The 25,211-nt window shown below is 37.8% G+C and overlaps 1 protein-coding gene across 1 annotated transcript in view; it reads right to left on the bottom strand.

Annotated features, from left to right (window-relative positions):
- The window catches only part of SLC11A1 (solute carrier family 11 member 1), a 134,985-nt gene that overhangs the window by 47,012 nt on the left and 62,762 nt on the right, over positions 1-25,211 (bottom strand). Inside the window, exons 8-9 of the mRNA XM_053698131.1 lie at positions 11,279-11,434; positions 7,044-7,202 (exon numbers count right to left, since the gene is read on the bottom strand). Of these exons, the coding sequence (XP_053554106.1) occupies positions 7,044-7,202; positions 11,279-11,434 (315 nt within the window). The remainder of the gene's footprint in view (positions 1-7,043; positions 7,203-11,278; positions 11,435-25,211) is intronic.

The raw sequence follows: 25,211 nt of genomic DNA, 5'->3' as shown, positions 1-25,211 counted from the left end.
GGAATCTAAGGGACACCATTTTGGATGACGTCATTTAAAGGAACCTTCATTCAGGAAGAAGACGTTGAACGAAGAGGATGTTCGTGTCGGATGTCTTGAAGATGGAGCCACTCCACGCCGGATGGATGAAGATAGAAGATGCCGTCTGGGTGAAGACTTCTGCAGGCTTGGAGGAAGACTTCGGCCGCTTGGATGAAGACTTCTGCCGGCTTCTTGGAGGATGGATGTCGGATCTTCAAAACTGTAAGTGAATCTTCAGGGGTTAGTGTTAGGCTTTTTAAGGGTTTATTGGGTGGGTTTTAGTTTTAGATTAGGGTTTCGGCTGCAATAGAGCTAAATGCCCTTTTAAGGGCAATGCCCATACAAATGCCCTTTTCAGGGCAATGGGGAGCTTAGTTTTTTTTTAGTTAGGGTTTTATTTGGGGGGTTGGTTGTGTGGGTGGTGGGTTTTACTGTTGGGGTGGTTGTTTGTATTTTTTAATACAGGTAAAAGAGCTGATTTCTTTGGGGCACTGCCCCGCAAAAGGCCCTTTTAAGGCTATTTTTTGTGTAACTTAGTGTTTGTTATTTTTTGTAACTTAGTTGTTAAATTTTTGTAATTTAGTAATTTTTTAGTGTAGATTTAAATTATTTGAGTAGGGTTAGGTGTTAAAATATATAATGTAGTTAATTTAATTTGTAGTTTAATGTAATTTTAGTATAATAGTTAGGGTAGATTAATTAGTAGTTTAATATAGTTTAATGTAATTATAGTATAATAGTTAGGGTAGGTTAATTAATAGTTTAATATAGTTTAATTTAAGTCTAAAGGTAAGTTTAAATGTATTATAAGATAGGGATGAGTTAATATTTAATGTACAGTTAGCGGGTTGTTAGGTTTAGGGGTTAATAGGTTAATTTAGTTTATGGCGATGTGGGGGGCTGGTGGTTTAGGGGTTAATAACTTTATTCAGTTGTGGTGGGGCCGAGGAGCGGCGGGATAGGGGTTAATAACATAATGTAGGGGGCAGCAGATTAGGGGTTAAGAACATAATGTAGGTGGCGGCGGGCTCCGGGAGCGGCAGGATAGGGGTTAATAACTTTATTAGAGTGGTGGTGGGCTCCGGGAGCAGCGGGATAGGGGTTAATAACTTTATTTAGTTGCGGCGGGGTCGGGGAGCGGCGGGATAGGGGTTAAACAGTTTAGTATAGTGGCGGTGCTTAGTGACAGTATACAAATAAAGCTGTGAAAAAGCGGAATAGCAGTGAGATCGATGACTGTTTAGTTAACAGTCCGCTGCTCATCGCCCCATACTTGGTGTGCAGCTTTTTGACAGCTTTTTTGTTAAATAAGGAGAGCGTATTCAGGTCCGCAGCAGCGATGTTAGGCGATGTCAGGCGAGCGAATTGGTGCCGTCGAATGCAGCAAAGTTGACGGCTTGATAAGTAGGCCTCTTATGGTTAGGGGTTAATAACTTTAGTATAGTGGCAGCGACGCTGGGGGCGGCAGATTATGGGGTTATAAATGTAGGTAGGTGGCGGCGATGTTAGGGGCGGCAGATTAGGGGTTAATAATATTTAACTAGTGTTTGCGATGCGGGAGTGCAGCGGTTTAGGGGTTAATATGTTTATTATAGTGGCGGCGATGTCCGGAGCGGCAGATTAGGGGTTAATAAGTATAATGTAGGTGGGGGCGATGTCCGGAGCGGAAGATTAGGGGTTAATAAGTATAATGTAGGTGTTGGCGATGTCGGGGCGGCAGATTAGGGGTTAATAAGTGTAAGATTAGGGGTGTTTAGACTCAGGGTTCATGTTAGGGTGTTAGGTGTAAACATAAAATGTATTTCCCCATAGGAATCGATGGGGCTGCGTTACTCAGCTCTACACTGCTTTTTTTCAGCCGGCTCTCCCTATTGATGTCTATGGAGAAATCGGGCACGAGCACGTACAACCAGCTCACCGCTGACTTAAGCAGCGCTGGTATTGGAGTGCGGTATGGAGCACTATTTTGCTCTACGCTCACTTCTTGCCTTTTAACGCCGGGTTTGTAAAAACCTGTAATACCAGCGCTGTAGGAAAGTGAGCAGTGACAATAACGTGCAAGTTAGCAACGCACAGCTCATAACGCAAAACTCGTAATCTAGCCGTATGTTATTTGTGCTATTGTTTTTAAAATCTATCAGCTTTATTGCTATCTGTTTGAAATCATACACAGCAAAAAGATTGTCTGTTTTTTAATGTTATCAATTACAAAGCCATTCTAGTAATAAATGTGCATTAGAAAGTGATTAAAAACATATGACTCAATGTCTTGCACATAAAATAGCAGCAGTTAAACAAATGACATTTTTTCTTGCATGAAAAAAGGTCAAGTTAAAGCTGTTTAAATTTAAGGTGAAACTAATGGGTGCCTGGCTGCTTTCATCTATGAACTGGGACTCAGATGCTCATTTAAAGGATATGAAACCCAATTTGTTTTCTGTCAAACTTTCAAACCTGTCCTCAGGCCTCCCAAACAGGTCAGGTTTTCAGGATTACCTTGGATGAGAGCAGGTGAAATAACTATCGGCTAGATTACGAGTTGTGCGTTAGGGTAAAAAAGCAGCGTTAAGAGGTCCTAACGCTGCTTCTTTATGCCAGCTGCTATTACGAGTCTTCAGGTTTAGGTGTACTGCACACTTCTTTGGCCTTACCGCAAAACGACTTACGTAAACTTCGTAAAGTCTTTTTTCTATGGGACTTCCATAGCGCCGGTATTACGAGTCTGTCCTGGGAGGCCAAAAAGTGAGCGGTACAACCACTACCTCCAAGATCCCTAACGCATTTAAAAGTCAGTAGTTATGGGTTTTATGGTACAACGCCGTAACATAAAACTCATAATTAAAGTACTAAAAAGTACACTAACACCCATAAACTACCTGTTAACCCCTAAACGGAGGCCCCCCCGCATCGCAAACACTAAAATAACATTTTTAACCCCTAATCTGCCTCTCCGGACACCGCCGCCACCTACATTATCGTTATGAACCCCTAATCTGGTCTGCTGCCCCAACACTGCTGCCACCTACATTATATTTATTAACCCCTAATCTGCCACCCCCAATGTCGCCGCTGCCTAACTAAACTTTTTAACCCCTAATATGTCGCCTCCAACGTCGCCGCCACTATAATAAACATATTAACCCCTAAAGCGCCACACTTCCGCCCCGCAAACATTAGTTAAATGTTATTAACCCCTAATCTGCCGGCCCTAACTTTGCCGCCGCCTATCTACATTTATTAACCCCTAATCTGCCGCTCCCAACGTCGCCGCCGCCACTATATTAAAGTTATTAACCCCTAAACCTAACACCCACTAACTTAAATATAATTTAAATAAATCTAAATAAATATTCCTATCATTAACTAAATTATTCCTAATTAAAACTAAATACTTACCTATAAAATAACTGCTAAGCTAGCTGCAATCTAACTAATAGTTACATTGTAGCTATCTTAGGGTTTATTTTTATTTTACAGGCAAGTATGTATTTATTTTAACTAGGTAGAATAGTTATTAAATAGTTATTAACTATTTAATAACTACCTAGTTAAAATAAAGACACATTTACCTGTAAAATAAAACCTAACCTAAGTTACACTAACACCTAACACTACAATATAATTAAATAAATTAACTAAATTAAATACAATTACCTAAATTAAATTAAATTAACTAAAGTACAAAAAACCCCACTAAATTACAGAAAAAAATAAACAAATTACAGATATTTAAACTAATTACACCTAATCTAATAGCCCTATCAAAATAAAAAAGCCCCCCCAAAATAAAAAAAAACCCTAGCCTAAACTAAACTACCAATAGCCCTTAAAAGGGCCTTTTGCGGGGCATTGCCCCAAAGTAATCAGCTCTTTTACCTGTAAGAAAAAATACAAACAACCCCCCCGACAGTAAAACCCACCACCCACACAACCAACCCCCCAAATAAAATACTATCAAAAAAAACCTAAGCTCCCCATTGCCATGAAAAGGGCATTTGGATGGGCATTGCCCCTAAAAGGGCAGTTAGCTCTTTTGCCGCCCAAAGTCCCTAACCTAAAAATAAAACCCACCCAATACACCCTTAAAAAACCTAACAATAACCCCCTGAAGATCGACTTACCGGAGACATCTTCATCCAAGCTGGGCCGAAGTCCTCAACGAAGCCGGGAGAAGTCTTCATCCAAGCCGGACGAAGTGGTCCTCCAGACGGGCAGAATCTGGTTGAATTCCAGCGATTCCTGTCCGCCTGCTCAGAGCAGGCAGACAGGGTTATGGAGTAGCGGTCTTTGTGACCGCTGCTTCATAACTGCTGTTTCTGGTGAGTCTGAAGACTCGCCAGAAACACGGGCCCACAAGCTCCTTTCGCAGCTTGATAGATAGGCCCCCATATGTTTTTTCAGGCAAACAGTTCAGTGCAAATGTAAAATGAGCACACACAAAAACTATAGGAAAAAAAACACATTGAAAAAGAAACTCTACAGGCAAAAATGTGTTTCTAGAAGTGCAAGGTATAGAAATTAAAATGCATAAACGATTTCTTATGGAATGGAATAGCAAAGTTGTATATATTTGTATATGGTTCTCTTGCAACGTGTGGGGAGTTGTTGGCAAAATGTGTTTGAAAGGTAAATTGTTTACTGCAGGGATTTCAAGCAATATGGAATGGATCTAAATTTGAGAACCTCACATTGAAAGGGAAATCTGACTGATTGCATTAAATTATTGTCTTTATGATTACATGAACATATTTATCTGGGAAGCCATCACATCACATAATATCACAAATCTTACTATGCACTTCTACAGCAGGATATCAATGACCTTTCTAAAGAGACATGTTATGCTATGTGTAGATAAGGATATGTGTCTGGTTGATCTGGCTGCATTACACATGTTTATATTGCTACATTTTTAAAATGTAATGTAAATGTAAATCTCTTCACAGAATTGTAGCCCAAAGCTCAGACTTAAAGGGCCACTAAACCCAACATTTTTATTTCATGATTCAGATAGAGAATACAATTTTAAACAACTTGCTAATTTACTTCTATTATATAATTTGCTTCATTTTTTAGATATTCTTTGTTGAAGAAATAGCAATGCACATGGGTGAGCCAATCACACTAGGCATCTTTGTGCAGCCACCAATCAGCAGCTACTGAGCCTATCTAGATATGCTTTTCAGCAAAGAATATCAAGATAATTAAGCAAATTAGATAATAGAAGTATATTAGAAAGTTGTTTATAATTGCATGCTCTTTCTGAATTACAAAAGAAAAAATGTGGGTTTCATGTCCCTTTAAAATGATGGTACATCCTAGTGTTTGTGAAACGCTACACTTTACCAGTGGAACAAATAAAGGGGACTTTCAGTCATGAAGTATAAAATACTTTGTGCTGAAAGTTGCTTTATTTGTCTGAAGCGTTCGCTGAACTGAGCTCCTCAGGCAGCCCAAGGCAGAACGCTATTTTGCTGTGAGGTGACGTTTCCACCACTTAGCCAATAGCTGTGCAGGCCAGCTGGTGCCAAGACGGATAGCTAGCACGCTATTGGCTAAGAGGTGAAAATGTCACCTCACAGCAAAATAGCGTTCTGCCGTGGACTAAATGAGGTACTCAGCATGGCAAATGCTTTAGACAAATAAAGTAACTTTCAGCATGAAGTATTTTATACTTCATGACTGAAAGTCCCTTTTATTTGTCCCACTGGTAAATCCTAGTGTTTCACAAACACTAGAATTTACCATCACTTTAAAGAGACATAAGTCAAAATTAATCTTTCATTTAAATAGAACATTCAACTTAAAAAAAAAAAAAAACCTTCCATTTTACTTCTATTGTTACTGTAGTATTCTCTTCAACAAAGGATACCAAAGGAATGACATCAATTTGATAAAAGAAGTAAACTAGAAAGTTTTCTTATTTTAAGCTGCATGCTCTATTTGAATCATAAAAATAAAATGTTGACTTTCATGCTCTTTTAAGAATCTGCCACATTTCTTCATATATATATATATATATATATATATACATATATATACACTAGTCCTAAAGCCCGTTTACACGGGCCATCTTTTGCAGTACAGCGGTCCTACCCCTTGCGCTCTCTCCCTCCCCCTCTCTTTTGCTCTCTCTCTCCCCCCTCTATTTTGAGCTTTCTCTCTCCCCCCTCTCTTTTGCACTCTCTCTCTCCCCCTCTCTTTTGCGCTCTCTCTCTCCCCCTCTCTTTTGCACTCTCTCTCTCCCCCCTCTCTTTTGCGCTCTCTCTCTCCCCTCTCTTTTGCTCTCTCTCTCCCCTCTCTTTTAAGCTCTCTCTATCCCCCCTCTCTTTTGAGCTCTCTTTCCCCCCTCTCTTTTGCTCTCTCTCTCTCCCCCCTCTCTCTCCCCCCCTCTCTCTTTTGCTCTCTCTCCCCCCCTCTCTCTCCCCCCCCTCTCTCTCTCCCCCATCTCTCTCTCTCTCCTCCTCTCTCTCTCCCCCTCTCCCCTCTCTATCTCTCCCCCTCTCCCCTCTCCATCTCTCCCCCTCTCCCCTCTCTATCTCTCCCCCCTCTGTATCTCTCTTCCCTCTCTATCTCTCTCCCCTCTGCCGCAGATCAGCTAGGGACTCAAAAGCCAGGTGTGTTTGTCCTCGTGCTGTCTCTACTGCGCATGACAGCTTCAGACAAACACACTTGGCGTTTTATTATATAGGATATATATATATATATATATATATATATATATATATATATACACACCACACATACATATATATAAGGGGCAGAGACTGTGTGGTCTGGTATAATTCAACATTTCTGGCTCAAAGACTGATTGGTACATGGATGAGTCTGGGTAGTCGCGTGGGTTTTGGAGATTTCTGGGTAATTTGGAGGGTTTCAGATTTCTCTGAGAAAGCTGAATAGTGGAAGGAGAGACAGACAGACAGAAAGACACAGCTGTCAATCAGAGACAGTCCAGTAAACAATCTGCAGCTCTGTTGTCTTGTTTATAAACTATATAAAACTATATCCTTAGTACTTACGGCATCCTGGTTAGTCTTGTTATAAAAAGCCTCTGCAAACACAGCCATAACAAAGAGGTTAATGAGAAAGGATACAAAGAGTGCAATGGTTGACTCAATCATGAAATACATGTTGGCTTCTTTCACTTCCCTCTTATCTGAGCGGTCCACAGCTCTAGACTGGGATAAAAAAATATTGTTAAAGTCAAGATTACAACCTGTTGAATGTTTATTCAAAATTATTTTCAAACCAGATCACAGAGTAAATGGTCATAAGTTACAGTTAACTGTCTTTGAATACAGAAGATGCATAAAAGTTGTGACATTTTTACCTTAAAGGGAAAGTAAACTATACAATTGTTTTTTCCTTAAAGTGTTTCCAATTACTTTTTTTTACCAACTGAGGAGTATAAAATATATGAGATTTTTTTTTTTCTTTTTTCAATTAAATGTTTTATTGTGTTTTCAAACAGGTGTACAGAAATTACATTAGTACATGTACTTTCAAAGGACAACAAAGGCAACTCATACAAGTTGATTGTACAGGAATACATCAACATATAGCGGAGGAAGTTTACTATAGAGATCCTAGCGTCCATGGAATGGATTTTTAGTTTTTCACTGTGCTCCAGAAGTAATCTAATCGGGAGGAAAAATAGTATTCATCCTCTCAACAGTTTACATATAATTAGTCATCACAATAGTTATCGTGTTTAATCAAGGAACAAACAATCCTAGGTTTAATCCTCTCCAACTAAACAGAACATTTTTAATATTTAACATATCATATAATTTATTAAAGGTTGATTTTGAGTTATGACGTCCTCTGTTCCAAGATAAATAAGATGTCTGCAATAAAGTCTTGTTTACCTATGAAGGTGTAGTGTATTTTTTCCAAGGATAAAACATGATCTACTCCTCTTACCCACATAGGGAAATTGGGGATTTGGCTTTTCTTCCAAAACCTAGGTATTAAGCGTTTAGCACAATTAAGCATACATTGGAATAGTTTTTTCCGATATATGCAGGAGATAGGGGGAGTGTTATTTAATAGAACTATAGTGGAAAAAAGTTCAAGCGATATACCTAGTGTTATGTTGATGCAATTGATTATTTCTTTCCAGTAGGTTAGTAGGAGAGGAGAGGGCAGGTCTACCAGATGTAAGATAGGGTGCCTATGCCTCCGCAGTGTCTCCAACATAGTCAGGAAGAGTTTGGGAAGATACTATGAAGAAGGTGTGGGGTTAAATACCACCTAGATAGCAATTTGTAATTCATCTCTGCTAATGTTAATGACAAATTATTTTTTGGTCTCTGCAAAAATGTGACTCCATTGTGTGTCTGTTAGAGTAATATCTAATTCTTTTCCCCATTTTATTATGTAGGAAGGTTTATTGGTGGGGAATGAGCCTCCTAGTATTTTATAGATTATAGAAATATGAGATTTGGTTATTGAGGGAGTTATACATAAAACTTCAAGGGGGGTAAGAGGTCTGATAAGGTCCGGCTTAAAGGGGCTGTTAAATATAGCGTGTCTCACTTGTAGATAGGGAAACCAGAGATGAAATGGAGGACCTAGCAGTTGGGAAAGTTCCACTTGGGTGCGGATGAGACCTTTGTTTAGCACCAAATGTACTGGGATGTTAGTGGGCAAACCTGCAACAAACGGAGTATGTATAGCGTGTGGTTGTAGTAGTAGAGAGTTATTAAAAAGAGGAGTGAGGGGAGATGGCTGGCTCGAGATCAGTTTATCGCAGGCCAGGGTTTTATCCCATACCCGCAGCGTAGCTGCAACATAATAGTTTGTATTAGCTTTTGGGGGTCTGTCTTTGGATGGGAGCCAGCATAAATCTCCAAGATTATGTCCTCCAGTTAGAAAGGATTCGAGTCGTAACCAAGGATTATTGGGTTGAGAGTGCTTTCATGCTATTATTCTTGCTATAGGAGCTGCTTTAAAATAGTCACTGAGATTTGGGACTCCCAACCCACCGTGTTCTCTGCTAAGGTATAAAGTATTTTTAGTTACTCTGGTTCTATTTTCGACCCATATAAAAGCTTTGAACATTTTTTGTTGTGTTGCTAAGAACAGGGGGGGAAGATCCAAGGGGAGGACTTGAAATAAATATAAGAATTTAGGAAGAAGATTCATTTTATTGCGTTAATACGCCCCATCCAAGAGAGTTGGCCTTGTTTATGCCCCATTTCAAGGGAGGATTGTGATTCTTTTTGAAGGGTGATAAAATTAAGGTTAAATAGATCAGACTGGTTAGGGCAAATATCAATTCCTAGATAGCGTATTTTATTTGTAGTCTGAAATGTGGTATGCGCCGTAATAAATCGGGATTCATCTTCTGTAATATTTAGAGGCATTAACATTGATTTCTCCATATTAATAGAGAAATTGGAGACTTGCTTATAGTCTTCAAGTTCAGTAAGAAGGGCAGGCAACAAAGTAATTGAGGAGCGGATTGTAAATATGATATTGTAGGCATAAAGTAGGCATTTTTGTTAGGCCATTCCAAAAGTAATGCCCTGTATTTGAATATTATTTCTAACCCTCGTTGCAAATACCTCCACCATCAGTGCAAATAATAAGGGAGAAAGGGGACATCCCTGACGTGTTCCAATTCTGATGGGGATCTTTTGAGACAGAGTGTTATTAGCATTAATTCTAGCATTTGGGTTATTATATAATGCTTGTACTCGGGTGATTAGTGTGTTTGAGGATCCAAACTTCGACAAAGTGGCCCAGAGAAATCCCAGTCCACCCTGTCGAAGACCCATTCCGCATCCGTAGAAAGAAGGATTAGGGGAGTTTTGGAGGCATTAGCAGAAAATATAGTTTGTAGTACATGAATGGTATTATCTTTGGCTTCTCTACCAGGGATAAAGCCTACCTGATCGATATGAATAACAGTGGGGATAATTTTAATTATTCTTGTTGCCAATAGTTTTGCATACAGCTTAATATCAATGTTTATCAAGGATATTGGGCGGTAGTTAGAGACATGTTCCGTAGATTTCCCTGGTTTAGGGATAAAGGATATCGTGGCTTCTAGAAGAGACTGTGTTAGGTGACAGTCATGATCTAGAGAATTGTACATTGTTAGAAGGTGAGATTTGAACAGGTGGTAGAATTTAGGAGTAAAACTATCAGGGCCAGGCGCTTTACCTTGAGGGAGATTTTTAATGGCTATAAAGATTTCTTGTGGGGAAAACTGTGGAGATTTGCTTTTAAAGGTTTATTTGTGTATTTGAATGAGCTGATTTTGTGCTTTGAGGCTACAACCTAATAAAATGGGTTGAGCTTGTAGGTATAATCAGATCTCATTACTTTATCACATTGTGTACATTAACATGCTTCTTATATCTGTTAATAAACCAATCACCAATACTTGGAGAGAACAATGTAAAATTAAAATTTTATTACATTATCTCTTCTATAACCCATTGGGAGTGTAAATTCTTCTACTGGCTGTGTTAACACAGCTTGGCCTTGAGGCCAAAAACTTTCAGGATAGGTGGGGATGCCACAGGCTAAATAAACTATTTCAAATGGCAATGTAAGGGTAATGGAAACACTTGAAAATAATTTTATATACTCCAGCAGGTAAAGTGGATCATTGGGATCAAATTAAAGGGGAGAACATTTTTGAGTAAATTGTCCCTTTAACTGTGTTCTAGCTGGTGTATGCCTGCACCTGACTTGTCATGGGTTTCATAAAGACTTGTTAAGGGCCTGTATCTTAAAATCATAATTTGTAAAACATATTCACACCAAGCTCCTATAAACTCTAAAGTACATGTAACTTTTGTGCAGCTTTTGTTTCCTATGCATAAGTAAATATATTATAGGGAATTTAATTTAGTGTTATCATTTGTTCCTCTAAAAACTTAAAATAATGCAATCAATGCCCCAGCTTCCATATTTTTTTACTTGACTGAGAAATAGAAACATAAATATGTCCTATTATCTGAGTGAGTGGCAGTAAAAGACTATGCAATAATAGAATATTTTCTCACATTCATTTTGCATGACATATAGGAACTCTGCGTGTCTGTGAGACTTTTTTTTTTAAATTTTTACATTGTTTATGGAATGTCTGTTGAATGGAAACAAGGGCTGAAGCCACTGGTCTTTTATTGATATTGCTCAATTACATAGAAATATGGTTATTGTTATATAATATTAGGAAAGACAAACACTCTTCCTGCAGACTGACAAAAACACTCCATACAACCACTAATCCCATTACCTTGACAAGAGAAGAGTGTAGATATATGTTGTGTGGCATAATTATGGCTCCGATGATGCCCACTGCCTGAAGGAGTTCTGGGGAGTGGCAGCCAGAGCAGTATGGGATGAACATGCCCTTTAACACCTCCACTTGGTTTGGTTTTACCACTATATACTGAGAAACAAAAGAGTTAGCATTTAAATGATGCATTGTACTTATAGCAATGTTAACAGGTTACAACTAGCCCTTATCTGCATGTAGCACAGAAAGGGTTACTAAAGTATTATATAAAAGTAATGTTATCCATTTTAATAACTAATCCTGTTCTCACACACAAATACCAATACATAGCTATTAACAAATGTTACAAAGGCAATAAACTAAAACAAACACACAGAAAGTGAATGTTTGTACAATACTAGTCTGTGGCTAGTAGGTAATACAATGTTTGTACAATACTAGTCCGTGGCTAGTAGGTAATACAATGTTTGTACAATACTAGTCCGTGGCCAGTAGGTAATACAATGTTTGTTCAATACTAGTCCGTGGTTAGTAGGTAATACAATGTTTGTTCAATACTAGTCCGTGGCTAGTAGGTAACACAATGTTTGTACAATACTAGTATGCGGCTAGTAGGTAATACAATGTTTATACAATACTAGTATGCGGCTAGTAGGTAATACAATGTTTGTACAATACTAGTCTGTGGCTAGTAGGTAATACAATGTTTGTACAATACTAGTTCGTGGCTAGTAGGTAATACAATGTTTGTACAATACTAGTTTGTGGCTAGTAGGTAATACAATGCTTGTACAATAATAGTCCGTGGCTAGTAGGTAATACAATGTTTGTACAATACTAGTATGCAGCTAGTAGGTAATACAATGTTTGTACAATACTAGTCTGTGGCTAGTAGGTAATACAATGTTTGTACAATACTAGTTCGTGGCTAGTAGGTATGTGGCTAGTAGGTAATACAATGTTTGTACAATAATAGTATGTGGCTAGTAGGTAATACAATGTTTGTACAATAATAGTCCGTGGCTATTATAGGTAGTACTCCCACAGCCTTATTGGTACACAGTGACATTTCTCACAAACTTAAAATCGTAATTGTTTTTTTTTAGTACAGGAACATCTGTTTTACAAAAACAAACTCTTTAAATGCATAGCATTAAAATGACCGACATTTTATAAATATCTTAGTACTGTGCATTTTTTTTAGAGAGAAAGAGGGGGAAAGAGAAATTGATAGAGAGAGAGAAATAGAGAAAGAAAGAAACAGAGAGAGAAAAAGATAGAGAGAGAAAGAGAGAGACAGAAAAAGATAGAGAGAGGGAAAGAGGAAAGAGGGAGAGACAGAAAAAAGAAAGCTATAGAGAAAGAGAGAGAAAGAGAGCGAGACAGAAAAAGAGTGAGAAAGCAGAAAAAAGAGAGAGAGAGAGAAAGTGGAAAAAGAGAGAAACAAAGAGAGAGAGAAAAGAAAGAGACAGAAAGAGAGAGAAAGAAAGAGACAGAAAAAGATAGAGAGAGGGAGAGAAAGAGGAAAAATGAGAGAAATAGAGAGATAAAGAGAGAGATAAAGAGTGAGAGAAAGAGAGAGAGAAAAGAGAAATAAATAAATAGAAGAAAGAGAACAAGAGAGAGAGGGTAAAATAGAAAGAGAGAGAAAAATAAAGAGGGGAAAAAGAGAGAGTAAGAGAGAGACCATTGTATGACACCCAATAAACCCACTTATAAACATTTTACACTTGTAAACACTGCTGTCATATGGTGATCAAGACACGTGCATACTCCTGGGTCTTCCTAGGTATTTTATCATTTAACCTTTTAACGCCGTTATGCCGTTCTATTCCGTCATATTTACACTGGGCTTTAAAGCCGTTATGACGGAATAGAACGTCATAACAAACGGCTGTCCTGAAGCCTTCTGTGCTTCAAGGACTTGATCGCGGTCTGGAGGGCGTTCCTAGGGTTGTAGGGACGCCCCCCAGATGCGATCCAATAATTGAAATCTCGCAATCGTATGCACGACAGTGTAGTTTCAATTTGTCTACATCGGAACAGGTGTTCCGATGTAGGCACTTTAACCCTGTCACGAAAGGGTTAAAGGAGCTGGTTTAACAAATGATACCAAAAAAAAGACATAGGGGTCAATTTATCAAATGTCGAGCGGCTATGATTCGCTCTAACGAATCATGTTGCCCGACATCGCTAAATGCCGACAGCATACGTTGTCGGCATTTAACATTGCACAAGCATTTCTAGTGAAATGCTTGTGCAATGCCACCCCTGCACATTTGCAGCCAATCGGACACTAGGGGTGTCAATCATCCCAATCGTATCGGATCAGGATGATTGCAGTCAGTCACCTAAATTAGCATATGAAACTCCTAGGTTTAGCTTTCAACTAAGAATACCAAGAGAATAAAGCAAAATTGGTGATAAAAGTAAATTGGAAAGTTGTTTAAAATTACATGCCCTGTTTGAATCATGAAAGTTTTTTTTGGACTTGACTGTCCCTTTAAGCCTATATCCACTGCTACCTGCATCCTATATTAGAGCTTTTTTTTGGGCTTGACTTCATACAGTGCTTTTTCCACTAACAGCGCATCTTGGATTACCATTTACTATGAACTTTAATTGAGACTTATTTGTGAGTGACTCTTTATGAACTTTCTCTGTGCCCCATATACACTCACCGGCCACTTTATTAGGTACACCATGCTAATATCGGATTAGACCCCCTTTTGCCTTCAGAACTGCCTTAATTCTTTGTGGCATAGATTCAACAAGGTGTTGGAAACATTCCTCAGATATTTTGGTCCATATTGACATGATAGCATTACGCAGTTGCTGCAGGTTTGTCGGCTGCACATCCATGATGCAAATCTCACGTTCCCCCACATCCCAAAGGTGCTCTATTGGATTGAGATCTGGTGACTGTGGAGGCAATTGGAGTACAGTGAACTCATTGTCATGTTCAAGAAACCAGTTTGAGATGATTTGAGCTTTGTGACATGGGGCATTATCCTGATGGAAGTAGCGATCAGAAGATGGGTACACTGTAGTCATAAAGGGATGGACATGGTCAGCAACAATACTCAGGTAGGCTGTGGCATTTAAACAATGCTCAATTGGTAAGGGGCCCAAAGTGTGCACAGAAAATATCCCCACACCATTACGCCACCACCACCAGCCTGAACCGTTGATACAAGGCAGGATGGATCCATGCTTTCATGTTGTTTACACCAAATTCTGACCCTACCATCTGAATGTCACAGCGGAAATCGAGACTCATCAGGCCAGGCAAAGTTTTTCCAATCTGCTATCGTACAATTTTTGTGAGCCTGTGCAAACTGTAGCCTCAGTTTCCTGTTCTTAGCTGACAGGTGTGGCAACCGGTGTGATCTTTTGCTGCTGTAGCCCATCTTCTTCAAGGTTTGAAGAGATGGTATTCTGCATACCTTGGTTGAAACGAGTGGTTATTTGAATTACTGTTGCCTTTCTATCATCTCGAACCAGTTTGCCCATTCTCCTTTGAACTCTGACATCAACAAGGCATTGTCATCCACATAACTGCTGCTTACTGGATATTTTCTATTTTTCGGACCATTTTCTGTAAACCCTAGAGAATGTTGTGCATAAAAATCCCAGTAGATCAGCAGTTTTTTTAAATACTCAGACCAGCCCGCCTGGCACCAACAACCATGCCACGTTCAAAGTCACTTAAATCCCCTTTCTTCCCCATTCTGATGCTCGGTTTAAACTTCAGCAAGTCGTCTTCACCACGTCTAGATGCCTAAATGCATTGATTTGCTGCCATGTGATTGGCTGATTAGCAATTTGTGCTATCAAGCAATTGAAAAAACCCTAAAAACAGGTTTGTGTATGCCCGGACAAATTTAGCCCACATGCCCATTCTGCAAACCTGTAGGTAGTAATTAGCAAACAGGAAATAATTGTGTGTTAATAACATTTTTAATACTTCTAAAATCAATTCAATTAGTTCCTGAGAGAAAGTACTTTTTAGCAAAATATGGTATTTTACCACTTCAATACCTAAGTTATGGGGGATGGTCGAACATACGTCAACTGTCAACCATTTATATTTCTGTTCCCATTTAAAGGAATCCAATATCTGCAAGAAGTGAGTCATATCTTTGACAAAACCCGGTAGATTTTTAACAGATGTTTAAAGTATATTATTTATCCATTCACCAAGATGTTCTCCTAAAGCACCAACCCCAGACACAACTGATTTCACAGGGGGAGAGGATGGATTTTGTGTATTTTTGGTACCAATCTAAAATTCCAAATTCTAGGGAAAGGATCATATAGATATTCACATAATGGCTTATCCGAAATACCCAAATGTAATCCCTAATCCAATAACTTTTCTTAATTCTAATTGGAACTTTTAAGATGGGTTTCTAGTGAATTTTAAATAAGTGCATTCATCTGAAAGTTGTATCATAACCTCTTTATGATAGTCTACTGCATTCTGTACAACTATAGATACTCCTTTGTCCTTTGGGAAGTTATGTATGGACGAATAGATTCCGTTGTGTTGATGCATTGGTTACATACAAATAGAAGGCGTGTTTTAGCCTTATTTAAATTCGGCACTGTCCATACCTCCCACTATCTTTGACAAACTAAAGGGGCATGAAACATATACACAGCTGGTTCTTCCTTGTGCGCTATTTTGGTGAGAGGTGACGACCAGTGTTCCCTCCAAGGCCAGTTTTGTGTGTGGCCCAGCAGTGAAACAGTTGAGCAATTAGCAAACACTACACAATGCAGTCTGCAAGGTGTAGTTCTATTATTAACTGCTTCACTGGTGGGCCACATACAAAACTGACCTTAGAGGGAACAGTGGTCACAGCCCGTGGTTTAAAGAACCCTGTGTTAAACTATTATCTTAACAATAGTAAAAACATGTACTCTATGCATTCACATGTTTTGTGTGCTATTTCCCTTACGGGTAGGGAAAAAACCTTGTGACTTTAGCTCTACATTTTAGAGAAATGAAAAGTGAGTTTCAGTTCCCTTTACATCTTTCACTTTGTCATGCAGCTTGTGGCTAATATAAACCTTGAACTCTGTTGCATACATGTATTATCTGACCACTGAACATGATTTTAAGCAACTATTCTGGACTGTATACTAATAACTGAGTCCAAATATTATAAATAAGACAGATTAGCGGTTAACAAGTGTGCTTGATATTTTAGAGAGATACACAATGCAATTATTAGTAGTTAGTGAAAGGGAGGAAAGGCTTTGGATTCTTACTTACATGTCTTATGAAACTCACAAGTGAATGAATTTTCATACTCACTGTTAAATACTTTAAAAAATGAGTTACGTCTGTGTTAATTATTGTGACATGGGTTGAAAACATAAAAAATGAGTTTTTAAAACTACTAATTTCTCAAGAAATATACATTTTAAATAATGTAAAAAATGCAATTAACTGCGTTCTGAAAGATAGAAACAAGCGCATCCGGACTCAAGCGTAATTTTTAAAATGACTTAAACAAGTGCTTTAATATTGCATTTACAGAATAAAAACTTTCATCAATCCTTAAAACAATCTGTCCTCATGTGCTGTCCTGTACTGTCCGGTTAAGCTCTAGTATCCTGCCTTTCTTTGAGCGTTCAGCGTTCCCTTGTAGTACTCACAGGTGTATGATTGAGTTGGAACTCTGTTCAAACCTGCCGCTACGTAGTCAGCTGGCGTCCACTTGACTACGTAGCGGCAGGCTTGAACAAAGTTCTCAATCGTACACCTGTGAGTAAAACAAAAGTACAAAAGGAAACGCTGAATGCTCAAAGGAGGGCAGGATACTAGAGCTTAACGGGACAGTACAGGACAGCACACGAAGGAGTGATGAAAGTTTTTATTCTGTAAGTGCAATATTGAAGTGCTTGTTTAAGTCATGTTAAAAATTATGCTTGAGTCCGGTTGCGCTTGTTTCTTTCTTTAAGAACGCAGTTTTTACCCTACCCCATTTGGCTTGAAGAACACATTTGGCGAAAAAGGCGGCACTGGACTTGACTTTTGTGACAATTTGATTGGATCCTAAAACTGGTGACTTTTTCAGTTTATTTTATATGTATTGTGAATATTATCATATGTTTTCCAATATATTTTGCAATATCAAAGTACAGGAAGGGTTGCTGTGTATGAAAGCGCTCACTAAAATCACCTATCACGACTGGAGAATCTGAGCTCTCACGGCTACCGCCATGGCACAATGGAGGGCGTAGTGGAAAATGTTGAAGCCAGTGCAGTTCTAAGAACTTTAATGAAGAAATATCTGACACATATGAAGAAATAGCTTGTTGGTTTTTCTAAATTGATATGTTGAGAAAAAAGGACATCAAATCTTTTCTAATCTACAGATATATAAACGCATTCCTAGGGGATTACGTATAAGTGAATTTCCCTCTTTCACTGTTAATGATGCCGGATTTATAACAAAATGGAACAATATACTGGATGTTTGTTCCTTTGCCTTAATAGACTTACTGGTGGAATATAAGAGAAAACAAAGGACAGAATTGCTACAAGAGGTGAAAGAGATACAAGATAAGATGAAAATATATCAAAAAGACAAAGAATTTAAAGACCTATGATAAGCAATTTGAAATCAATATAAATAACTTTAAACAAGAAATGTGGCAATTCAAATCTAGAAAGATGACTAGGGACAAAAGGGACTATGATTCCAAACAGGTTTACAAATGGACCCATAATGATCAGTCTAAGATGAAACCTAGATACTTCAAAAGAAATCAGAGACCTATCAAAAATTAAAAGACTGTGACTTTTTCAGACACTGATTATGAGATTGACTCTTCTCATACTGATAATATATTTGAGGATACTGTACCAACATTATTACAATCCCCTCAGGACACAGGGTCATTCGAAACATCTAATCAGGAGTCAAAAAATGGGGATCCCCAAACATTTCCCACAAGAAAAAAAACACACAGAGGTGGGAGGGGCAAGGGAAAGAAACACAAACAACAAACAGAAATATGCAACACATCAACAAAGAATGAACCCACAGAAAACATAAGTCACCAGATCACAGGGCCAAAGGAATCAGAAATATGTGTAAATCAAAATGTGATAAATTTGTCCTCTGTTGCTCTGACCGACACACAAATTAAATTATTGTCTAATTGTGCAATCTGCTCACTTTAACCTATTTGGAATGGTTTTGGATGTGAACAAATTTGTACGCAAAATCACTCTGCGTAAACATTTGTTTGGGACAGGTGAGGAAATGGCACAAACTGATGTCAGCAAGGAAACAGTCCAGAAAGATCAACATATTCAGGGAAATGAATTATTATCTTTTTCTGAGTGGTGTACTGTTAATGATTTACAACAACTAGCAAGTGAAAGTGTAAATTAATTTTCTGACCTAACGAAGGAAAGGGATGTCAAATGTGAAAACTTAAAAAAGGAAAAGTAACCTTTACCCTGTGCATACTAGACCTAAGTTACTTGATATCTTTCAGAAAACAATAGAGGACAGGCTAAAAACCCTAAATGAAACAGAATTAAAAAAGTGAAAAAACACACAAATTTAACATCTCAAGATAGGCGGGCATTAAAAACATTATGAAATAATGAAGATATTATGATAAGATCTTCTGACAAGGGGAGCAATGTGGTAATTTTAAACAAAGCAGATTATATTGCAGAAGCCAAAAGACAGCTGAATGACAGAGAAGTGTACAGTAAACTAAAGGTTAATCCTACTCAGCAATATAAAAATAATACCACCTTATATAGGAAGCCCACTGCTGGTAACACCATTTTGTAGTTTGATTCATGTTATCCGAGACGTAGTGAAAGGAATACCTAAAGGTGAATATATAAGAGCCAAAAGAACCTGTACCAGAGAAGATGATTACTTAAAACAAGCAGAAACAATCAGTACAAGACTAAAATATAGGGGATATGAAGACACTATCTTAAATAGAGCAAAATAAAGTATAGAGGGTATAACGAGAGAAGAACATATCACTAAAGTCAACAAAAACCAAAAACCTAAGTTTATTACTACATACAGTACAGAATATAATAAAATTTGCAACATTATTAAAGGGATAGGAAAATAAAAATTAAACTTGCATGATTCAGATAGAACATGTCCTTTTAAGACACTTTTAAATTCACTTCTATTTTCAAATGTGTTTTGTTCTCTTAGTATCCTTTGTTAAAAAATGAATACGCACATATCATACACAAGTGGGAGCTGCTGCTAATTGGTGCCTGCACACATTTGTCTCTTGTGATTGGCTAAATAGATATTTTCAGCTTCCTGTCAGTAGTGCAATGCTGTCCCTTCAGCAATGGATAACAAGAGAATGAAGACAATTTGATAATTGTTTAAAATTGTATGTTCTATCTGAATCATAAAAGAAAATTTTGGGGTTTACTATCCCATTAAGGAAACCAATTCCTATATTATATTCAGACCCAATAATCCAAGAAATCATACAAGATGGGTGTGATTTTATTCCCAGAAAAGGTAAAACGTTGGTTAACTACCTCTGACTTACCCTCAAAAACCAACAAAAGCTGGTTAAGGGAAAGAAAGGGGTTTTATAAATGCAGAAGAAATATCTGCAAGACTTGCAATTATGTAACTGAAGGAAATACATAACAGAATGTGAACATGATATTAACTATTACATTAATTGTTTAACCACTCACGTGATTTATTTGCTAACATGTTTAATGTGCAAAAAACAGTACGCAGGTAAAACGAAACGGACTATAAAAGACAGATTTTTAGAACATCTAAGATCAATAGAAGATATAGGGGGGTAGTTATCAAGCCGTCAACCTCAAATACGCTGGAATTCCGCAGCGTATTTGTGGCGAGGCTGATTCGCCTTAGTTATCAAGCCCTAGATACCGGCAAAAGTAAAATTTTGTGACGTAAACTTCGATCCGCCGGACTCAGTCCGACACAGATCGATTCTTACGTCACTCCAGATGTTCTGCACACAAGTGCCGCACAATCTGACTACTTTTGCTAGTTATCAAAAAACTATCAGGTACGCTCGGCACTTTTACGGCCCAGCGTACCTGGTTTTCAAACCGCCACCCTGGAGGCGGCGGATCCCATAGGAATCAATGGGAGTCTGACCATAGCGAAAGTTCATGTTCGCTGCTGCCAGACATCCCATTGATTCCTATGGGAGCTGTCTGCACCTAACACCCTAACATGTACCCCGAGTCTAAACACCCCTAATCTGTCCCCCCGCAACTAAATAAACTTATTACCCCCTAAACCGCCGCTCCCGGAGCCCACCGCAAGCTATAATAAACATGTTAACCCCTAAACCGCCGCTCCCTGACCCCGCCGCAACTATAATATATGTATTAACCCCTAAACCGCCGCTCCCGGACCCCGCCGCAACCTATATTAAATTTATTAACCCCTATCCTGCCCCCCCTACACCGTCGCCACCTATAATAAATTTATTAACCCCTATCCTGCCCCCCACTACACCGTCACCACTGTAATAAAATTATTAACCCCTAAACCTAAGTCTAACACTAACCCTAACACCCCCTAACTTAAATATTAATTAAATAAATCTAAATAATATTTATATTATGAACTAAATTAATCCTATTTAAAACTAAATACTTACCTTTAAAATAAACCCTAATATAGCTACAATATAAATAATAATTATATTGTAGCTATGTTAGGATTTATTTTTATTTTACAGGCAAATTTCAATTTATTTTAGCTAGGTACAATAGCTATTAAATAGTTATTAACTATTTAATAGCTTACCTAGCTAAAATAAAGAGAAATTTACCTGTAAAATAAAAACTAACCTAAGTTACAATTACACCTAACACTACACTATACTTTAATAAATTATTCCTATTTAAAACTAAATACTTACATGTAAAATAAACCCTAAGATAGCTATAATGTAATTAATAATTACATTGTAGCTATCTTAGGATTTATATTTATTTTACAGGTAACTTTGTATTTATTTTAGCTAGTTAGAATAGTTATTAAATAGTTATTAACTATTTAATAACTACCTAGCTAAAAGAAATACAAAATTACCTGTAAAATAAATCCTAACCTAAGTTACAATTAAACCTAACACTACACTATCATTAAACTAATTAAATAAATTAACTACAAATAACTACAATTAAATACAATTACATAAACTAACTAAAGTACAAAAAATAAAAAAAGCTAAGTTACAAAAAATAAAAAAAATAAGTTACAAACATTTAAAAAATATTACAACAATTTTAAGCTACTTACACCTATTCTAAGCCCCCTAATAAAATAACAAAGCCCCCCAAAATAAAATAATGCCCTACCCTATTCTAAATTTAAAAAGTTCAAAGCTCTTTTACCTTACCAGCACTTAAAAGGGCCTTTTGCGGGGCATGCCCCAAAGAAAACTGCTCTTTTGCCTGTAAAAGAAAAATACAACCCCCCCAACATTAAAACCCACCACCCACATACCCCTAATCTAACCCAACCCCCCTTAAATAAACCTAACACTACCCCCCTGAAGATCATCCTACCTTGAGTCGTCTTCACTCAGCCGAGCAGCGATGGAACCGAAGAGGAGATCCGGAGCGGCAGAAGTGATCCTCCAAGGGGCGCTAAAGAAGTCTTCCATCCGATGAAGTGATCCTCCAAGCGGCGCTGGAGAAGTCTTCCATCCGATGAAGTGATCCTCCAAGCGGCGCTGAAGAAGGCTTCCATCCGATGAGGTGATCCTCCAAGCGGCGCTGAAGAAGTCTTCGATCCGGGCGATGTCATCTTCCAAGCGGGGTCTTCAATCTTCTTCTTCAGGATCCATCTTCATTCCGCCGACGCGGAACATCCTTCTTTCCCGACGGACTACCGACGAATGAAGGCTCCTTTAAGGGACGTCATCCAAGATGGCGTCCCTTCAATTCCGATTGGCTGATAGGATTCTATCAGCCAATCGGAATTAAGGTAGGAAAAATCTGATTGGCTGATTGAATCAGCCAATCAGATTGAGCTCGCATTCTATTGGCTGATCGGAACAGCCAATAGAATGCGAGCTCAATCTGATTGGCTGATTGGATCAGCCAATCGTATTGAACTTCAATCTGAATTGAAGGGACGCCATCTTGGATGATGTCCCTTAAAGGAGCCTTCCTTCGTCGGTAGTCCGTCGGGAAAGAAGGATGTTCCGCGTCGGCGGAATGAAGATGGATCCTGAAGAAGAAGATTGAAGACCCCGCTTGGAAGATGACATTGCCCGGATCGAAGACTTTTTCAGCGCCACTTGGAGGATCACTTCATCGGATGGAAGACTTCTTCAGCGCCCCTTGGAGGATCACTTCTGCCGCTCCGGATCTCCTCTTCGGTTCCATCGCTGCTCGGCTGAGTGAAGACGACTCAAGGTAGGATGATCTTCAGGGGGGTAGTGTTAGGTTTATTTAAGGGGGGTTTGGGTTAGATTAGGGGTATGTGGGTGGGGGGTTTTAATGTTGGTGGGGGGGTTGTATTTTTCTTTTACAGGCAAAAAAGCAGTTTTCTTTGGAGCATGCCCCGCAAAAGGCCCTTTTAAGGGCTGGTAAGGTAAAAGAGCTTTGAACTTTTTAATTTAGAATAGGGTAGGGCATTTTTTTATTTTGGGGGGCTTTGTTATTTTATTAGGGGGCTTAGATTAGGTGTAAGTAGCTTAAAATTGTTGTAATATTTTTAAATGTTTGTAACTTATTTTTTTTATTTTTTGTAACTTAGCTTTTTTATTTTTTGTACTTTAGTTAGTTTATGTAATTGTATTTAATTGTAGTTATTTGTAGTTAATTTATTTAATTCATTTAATGATAGTGTAGTGTTAGGTTTAATTGTAACTTAGGTTAGGATTTATTTTACAGGTAATTTTGTATTTCTTTTAGCTAGGTAGTTATTAAATAGTTAATAACTATTGAATAACTATTCTAACTAGCTAAAATAAATACAAAGTTACCTGTAAAATAAATATAAATCCTAAGATAGCTACTATGTAATTATTAATTACATTGTAGCTATCTTATGGTTTATTTTACAGGTAAGTATTTAGTTTTAAATAGGAATAATTTATTAAAGTATAGTGTAGTGTTAAGTGTTTAGGTGTTAGGTTAGTTTTTATTTTACAGGTAAATTTCTCTTTATTTTAGCTAGGTAAGCTATTAAATAGTTAATAACTATTTAATAGCTATTGTACCTAGTTAAAATAAATTGAAATTTGCCTGTAAAATAAAAATAAATCCTAACATAGCTACAATATAATTATTATTTATATTGTAGCTATATTAGGGTTTATTTTAAAGGTAAGTATTTAGTTTTAAATAGGATTAATTTAGTTCATAATAGAAATATTATTTAGATTTATTTAATTAATATTTAAGTTAGGGGGTGTTAGGGTTAGTGTTAGACTTAGGTTTAGGGATAATAATTTTATTACAGTGGTGGCATTGTAGGGGGGGGGCAGGATAGGGGTTAATAAGTTTAATATAGGTTGCGGCGGGGTCCTGGAGCGGCGGTTTAGGGGTTAAACTATTTATTTAGTTGCGGCAAGGTGCGGGATAAGCAGGATAGGGGTTAATAACTTTATTATAGAGGGCAACGGTATGGGGGGGGGCAGGATAGGGGTTACTAGGTATAATGTAGGTTGCGGCGGTGTCCGTGAGCGGCGGTTTAGTGGTTAATACATTTATAAGAGTTGCGGCGGGGTCTAGGAGCGGCGGTTTAGGGGTTAGTAACTTTATTGAGTTGGGGGGGGGCTCTGGGGGCGCCGGTATAGGGGGTAGAACAGTGTAGTTTAGTGTGGGTGCTTAGTGACAGGCTAGCAAGAAAGCTGTCAAAAAGCCGAAGAGCAGCGAGATCGGATGAGTGATAACTATTACAGTTCGCTGCTCATTGCCCCGTACTTGGTGCGCGACTTTTTGACAGCTTTTTTGATAACAGGCGAATTTTTGCAGGTCCAAGGCAGCGATGTGAGACGAGCTTAGGCGGGCGTATTGGGCCGGCGAAGGCAGGAAAAGTAGACACGTTGATAACTACCCCCCATGGATTCAGGTACTCCAGTAGCTAGATATTTCAAATTACTATTTAACTCTGACACTACCATGCTTACAATGCACGGTATAGATCATGTTCCAGCTTGGAAAAGAGGAGGTAATAGGGAAATCAAACTAAACAAAAAAGAAGTATTTTGTTTTCTTCCTCCCCCTGAAAACTAGCAGTCCTCAAGGACTCAACATGAGAAGGGATTTGGATCTCTATACATAAATTGGGGGCAATATCTAAAATGTATCTCTGGACAATATACTGAATGTGCGTATATTGTGGTCCCACAAAATAATCTTCAAACATACAAATTGATGAATTTATAAGATTAAATTATAATGTCCATTGTATATAAATATGAAGAGATATTTTGCAAATTTTAATTGAAATCAAAACAGTGTTCTCAATGGAAATATAACTATATATTCATGTTCTTTCTATCAGGCATTTTTATTATCCTAATCTGTATCTCAAATAGAATGAATTGTTCAAAGAATTTCCTAAATTAAATAATGTAGCAAATATTATAAATAAAGCTCTCTATGTTAGCAATCAACTTTAACAAGTATGTTTAACAATCTTTTTGTATCCATGTTTTGATGTGAATATAGATATCAAATCATTTTGAGTGTTAAGATAACAAGTTACAAACATCTCATTTAAATTTTAAATTTGGAATTCTCTGATTGATTGTTCTGTGCTATGTAAATTCATGAAATTATGTATTTATGTGATCCTTATTATACATGTATGGACATATGAGCTTTCATAAGGTTGTATATAATTTTGTAATAAATAGGTTTTGTACCTTTAAATATTTGAAATAAAGT

This window comes from Bombina bombina, chromosome 1, assembly GCF_027579735.1.
Source record: "Bombina bombina isolate aBomBom1 chromosome 1, aBomBom1.pri, whole genome shotgun sequence".
Classification (NCBI taxonomy): Eukaryota; Metazoa; Chordata; class Amphibia; order Anura; family Bombinatoridae; genus Bombina; species Bombina bombina.
This window is presented reverse-complemented; position numbering and strand designations above follow the sequence as displayed.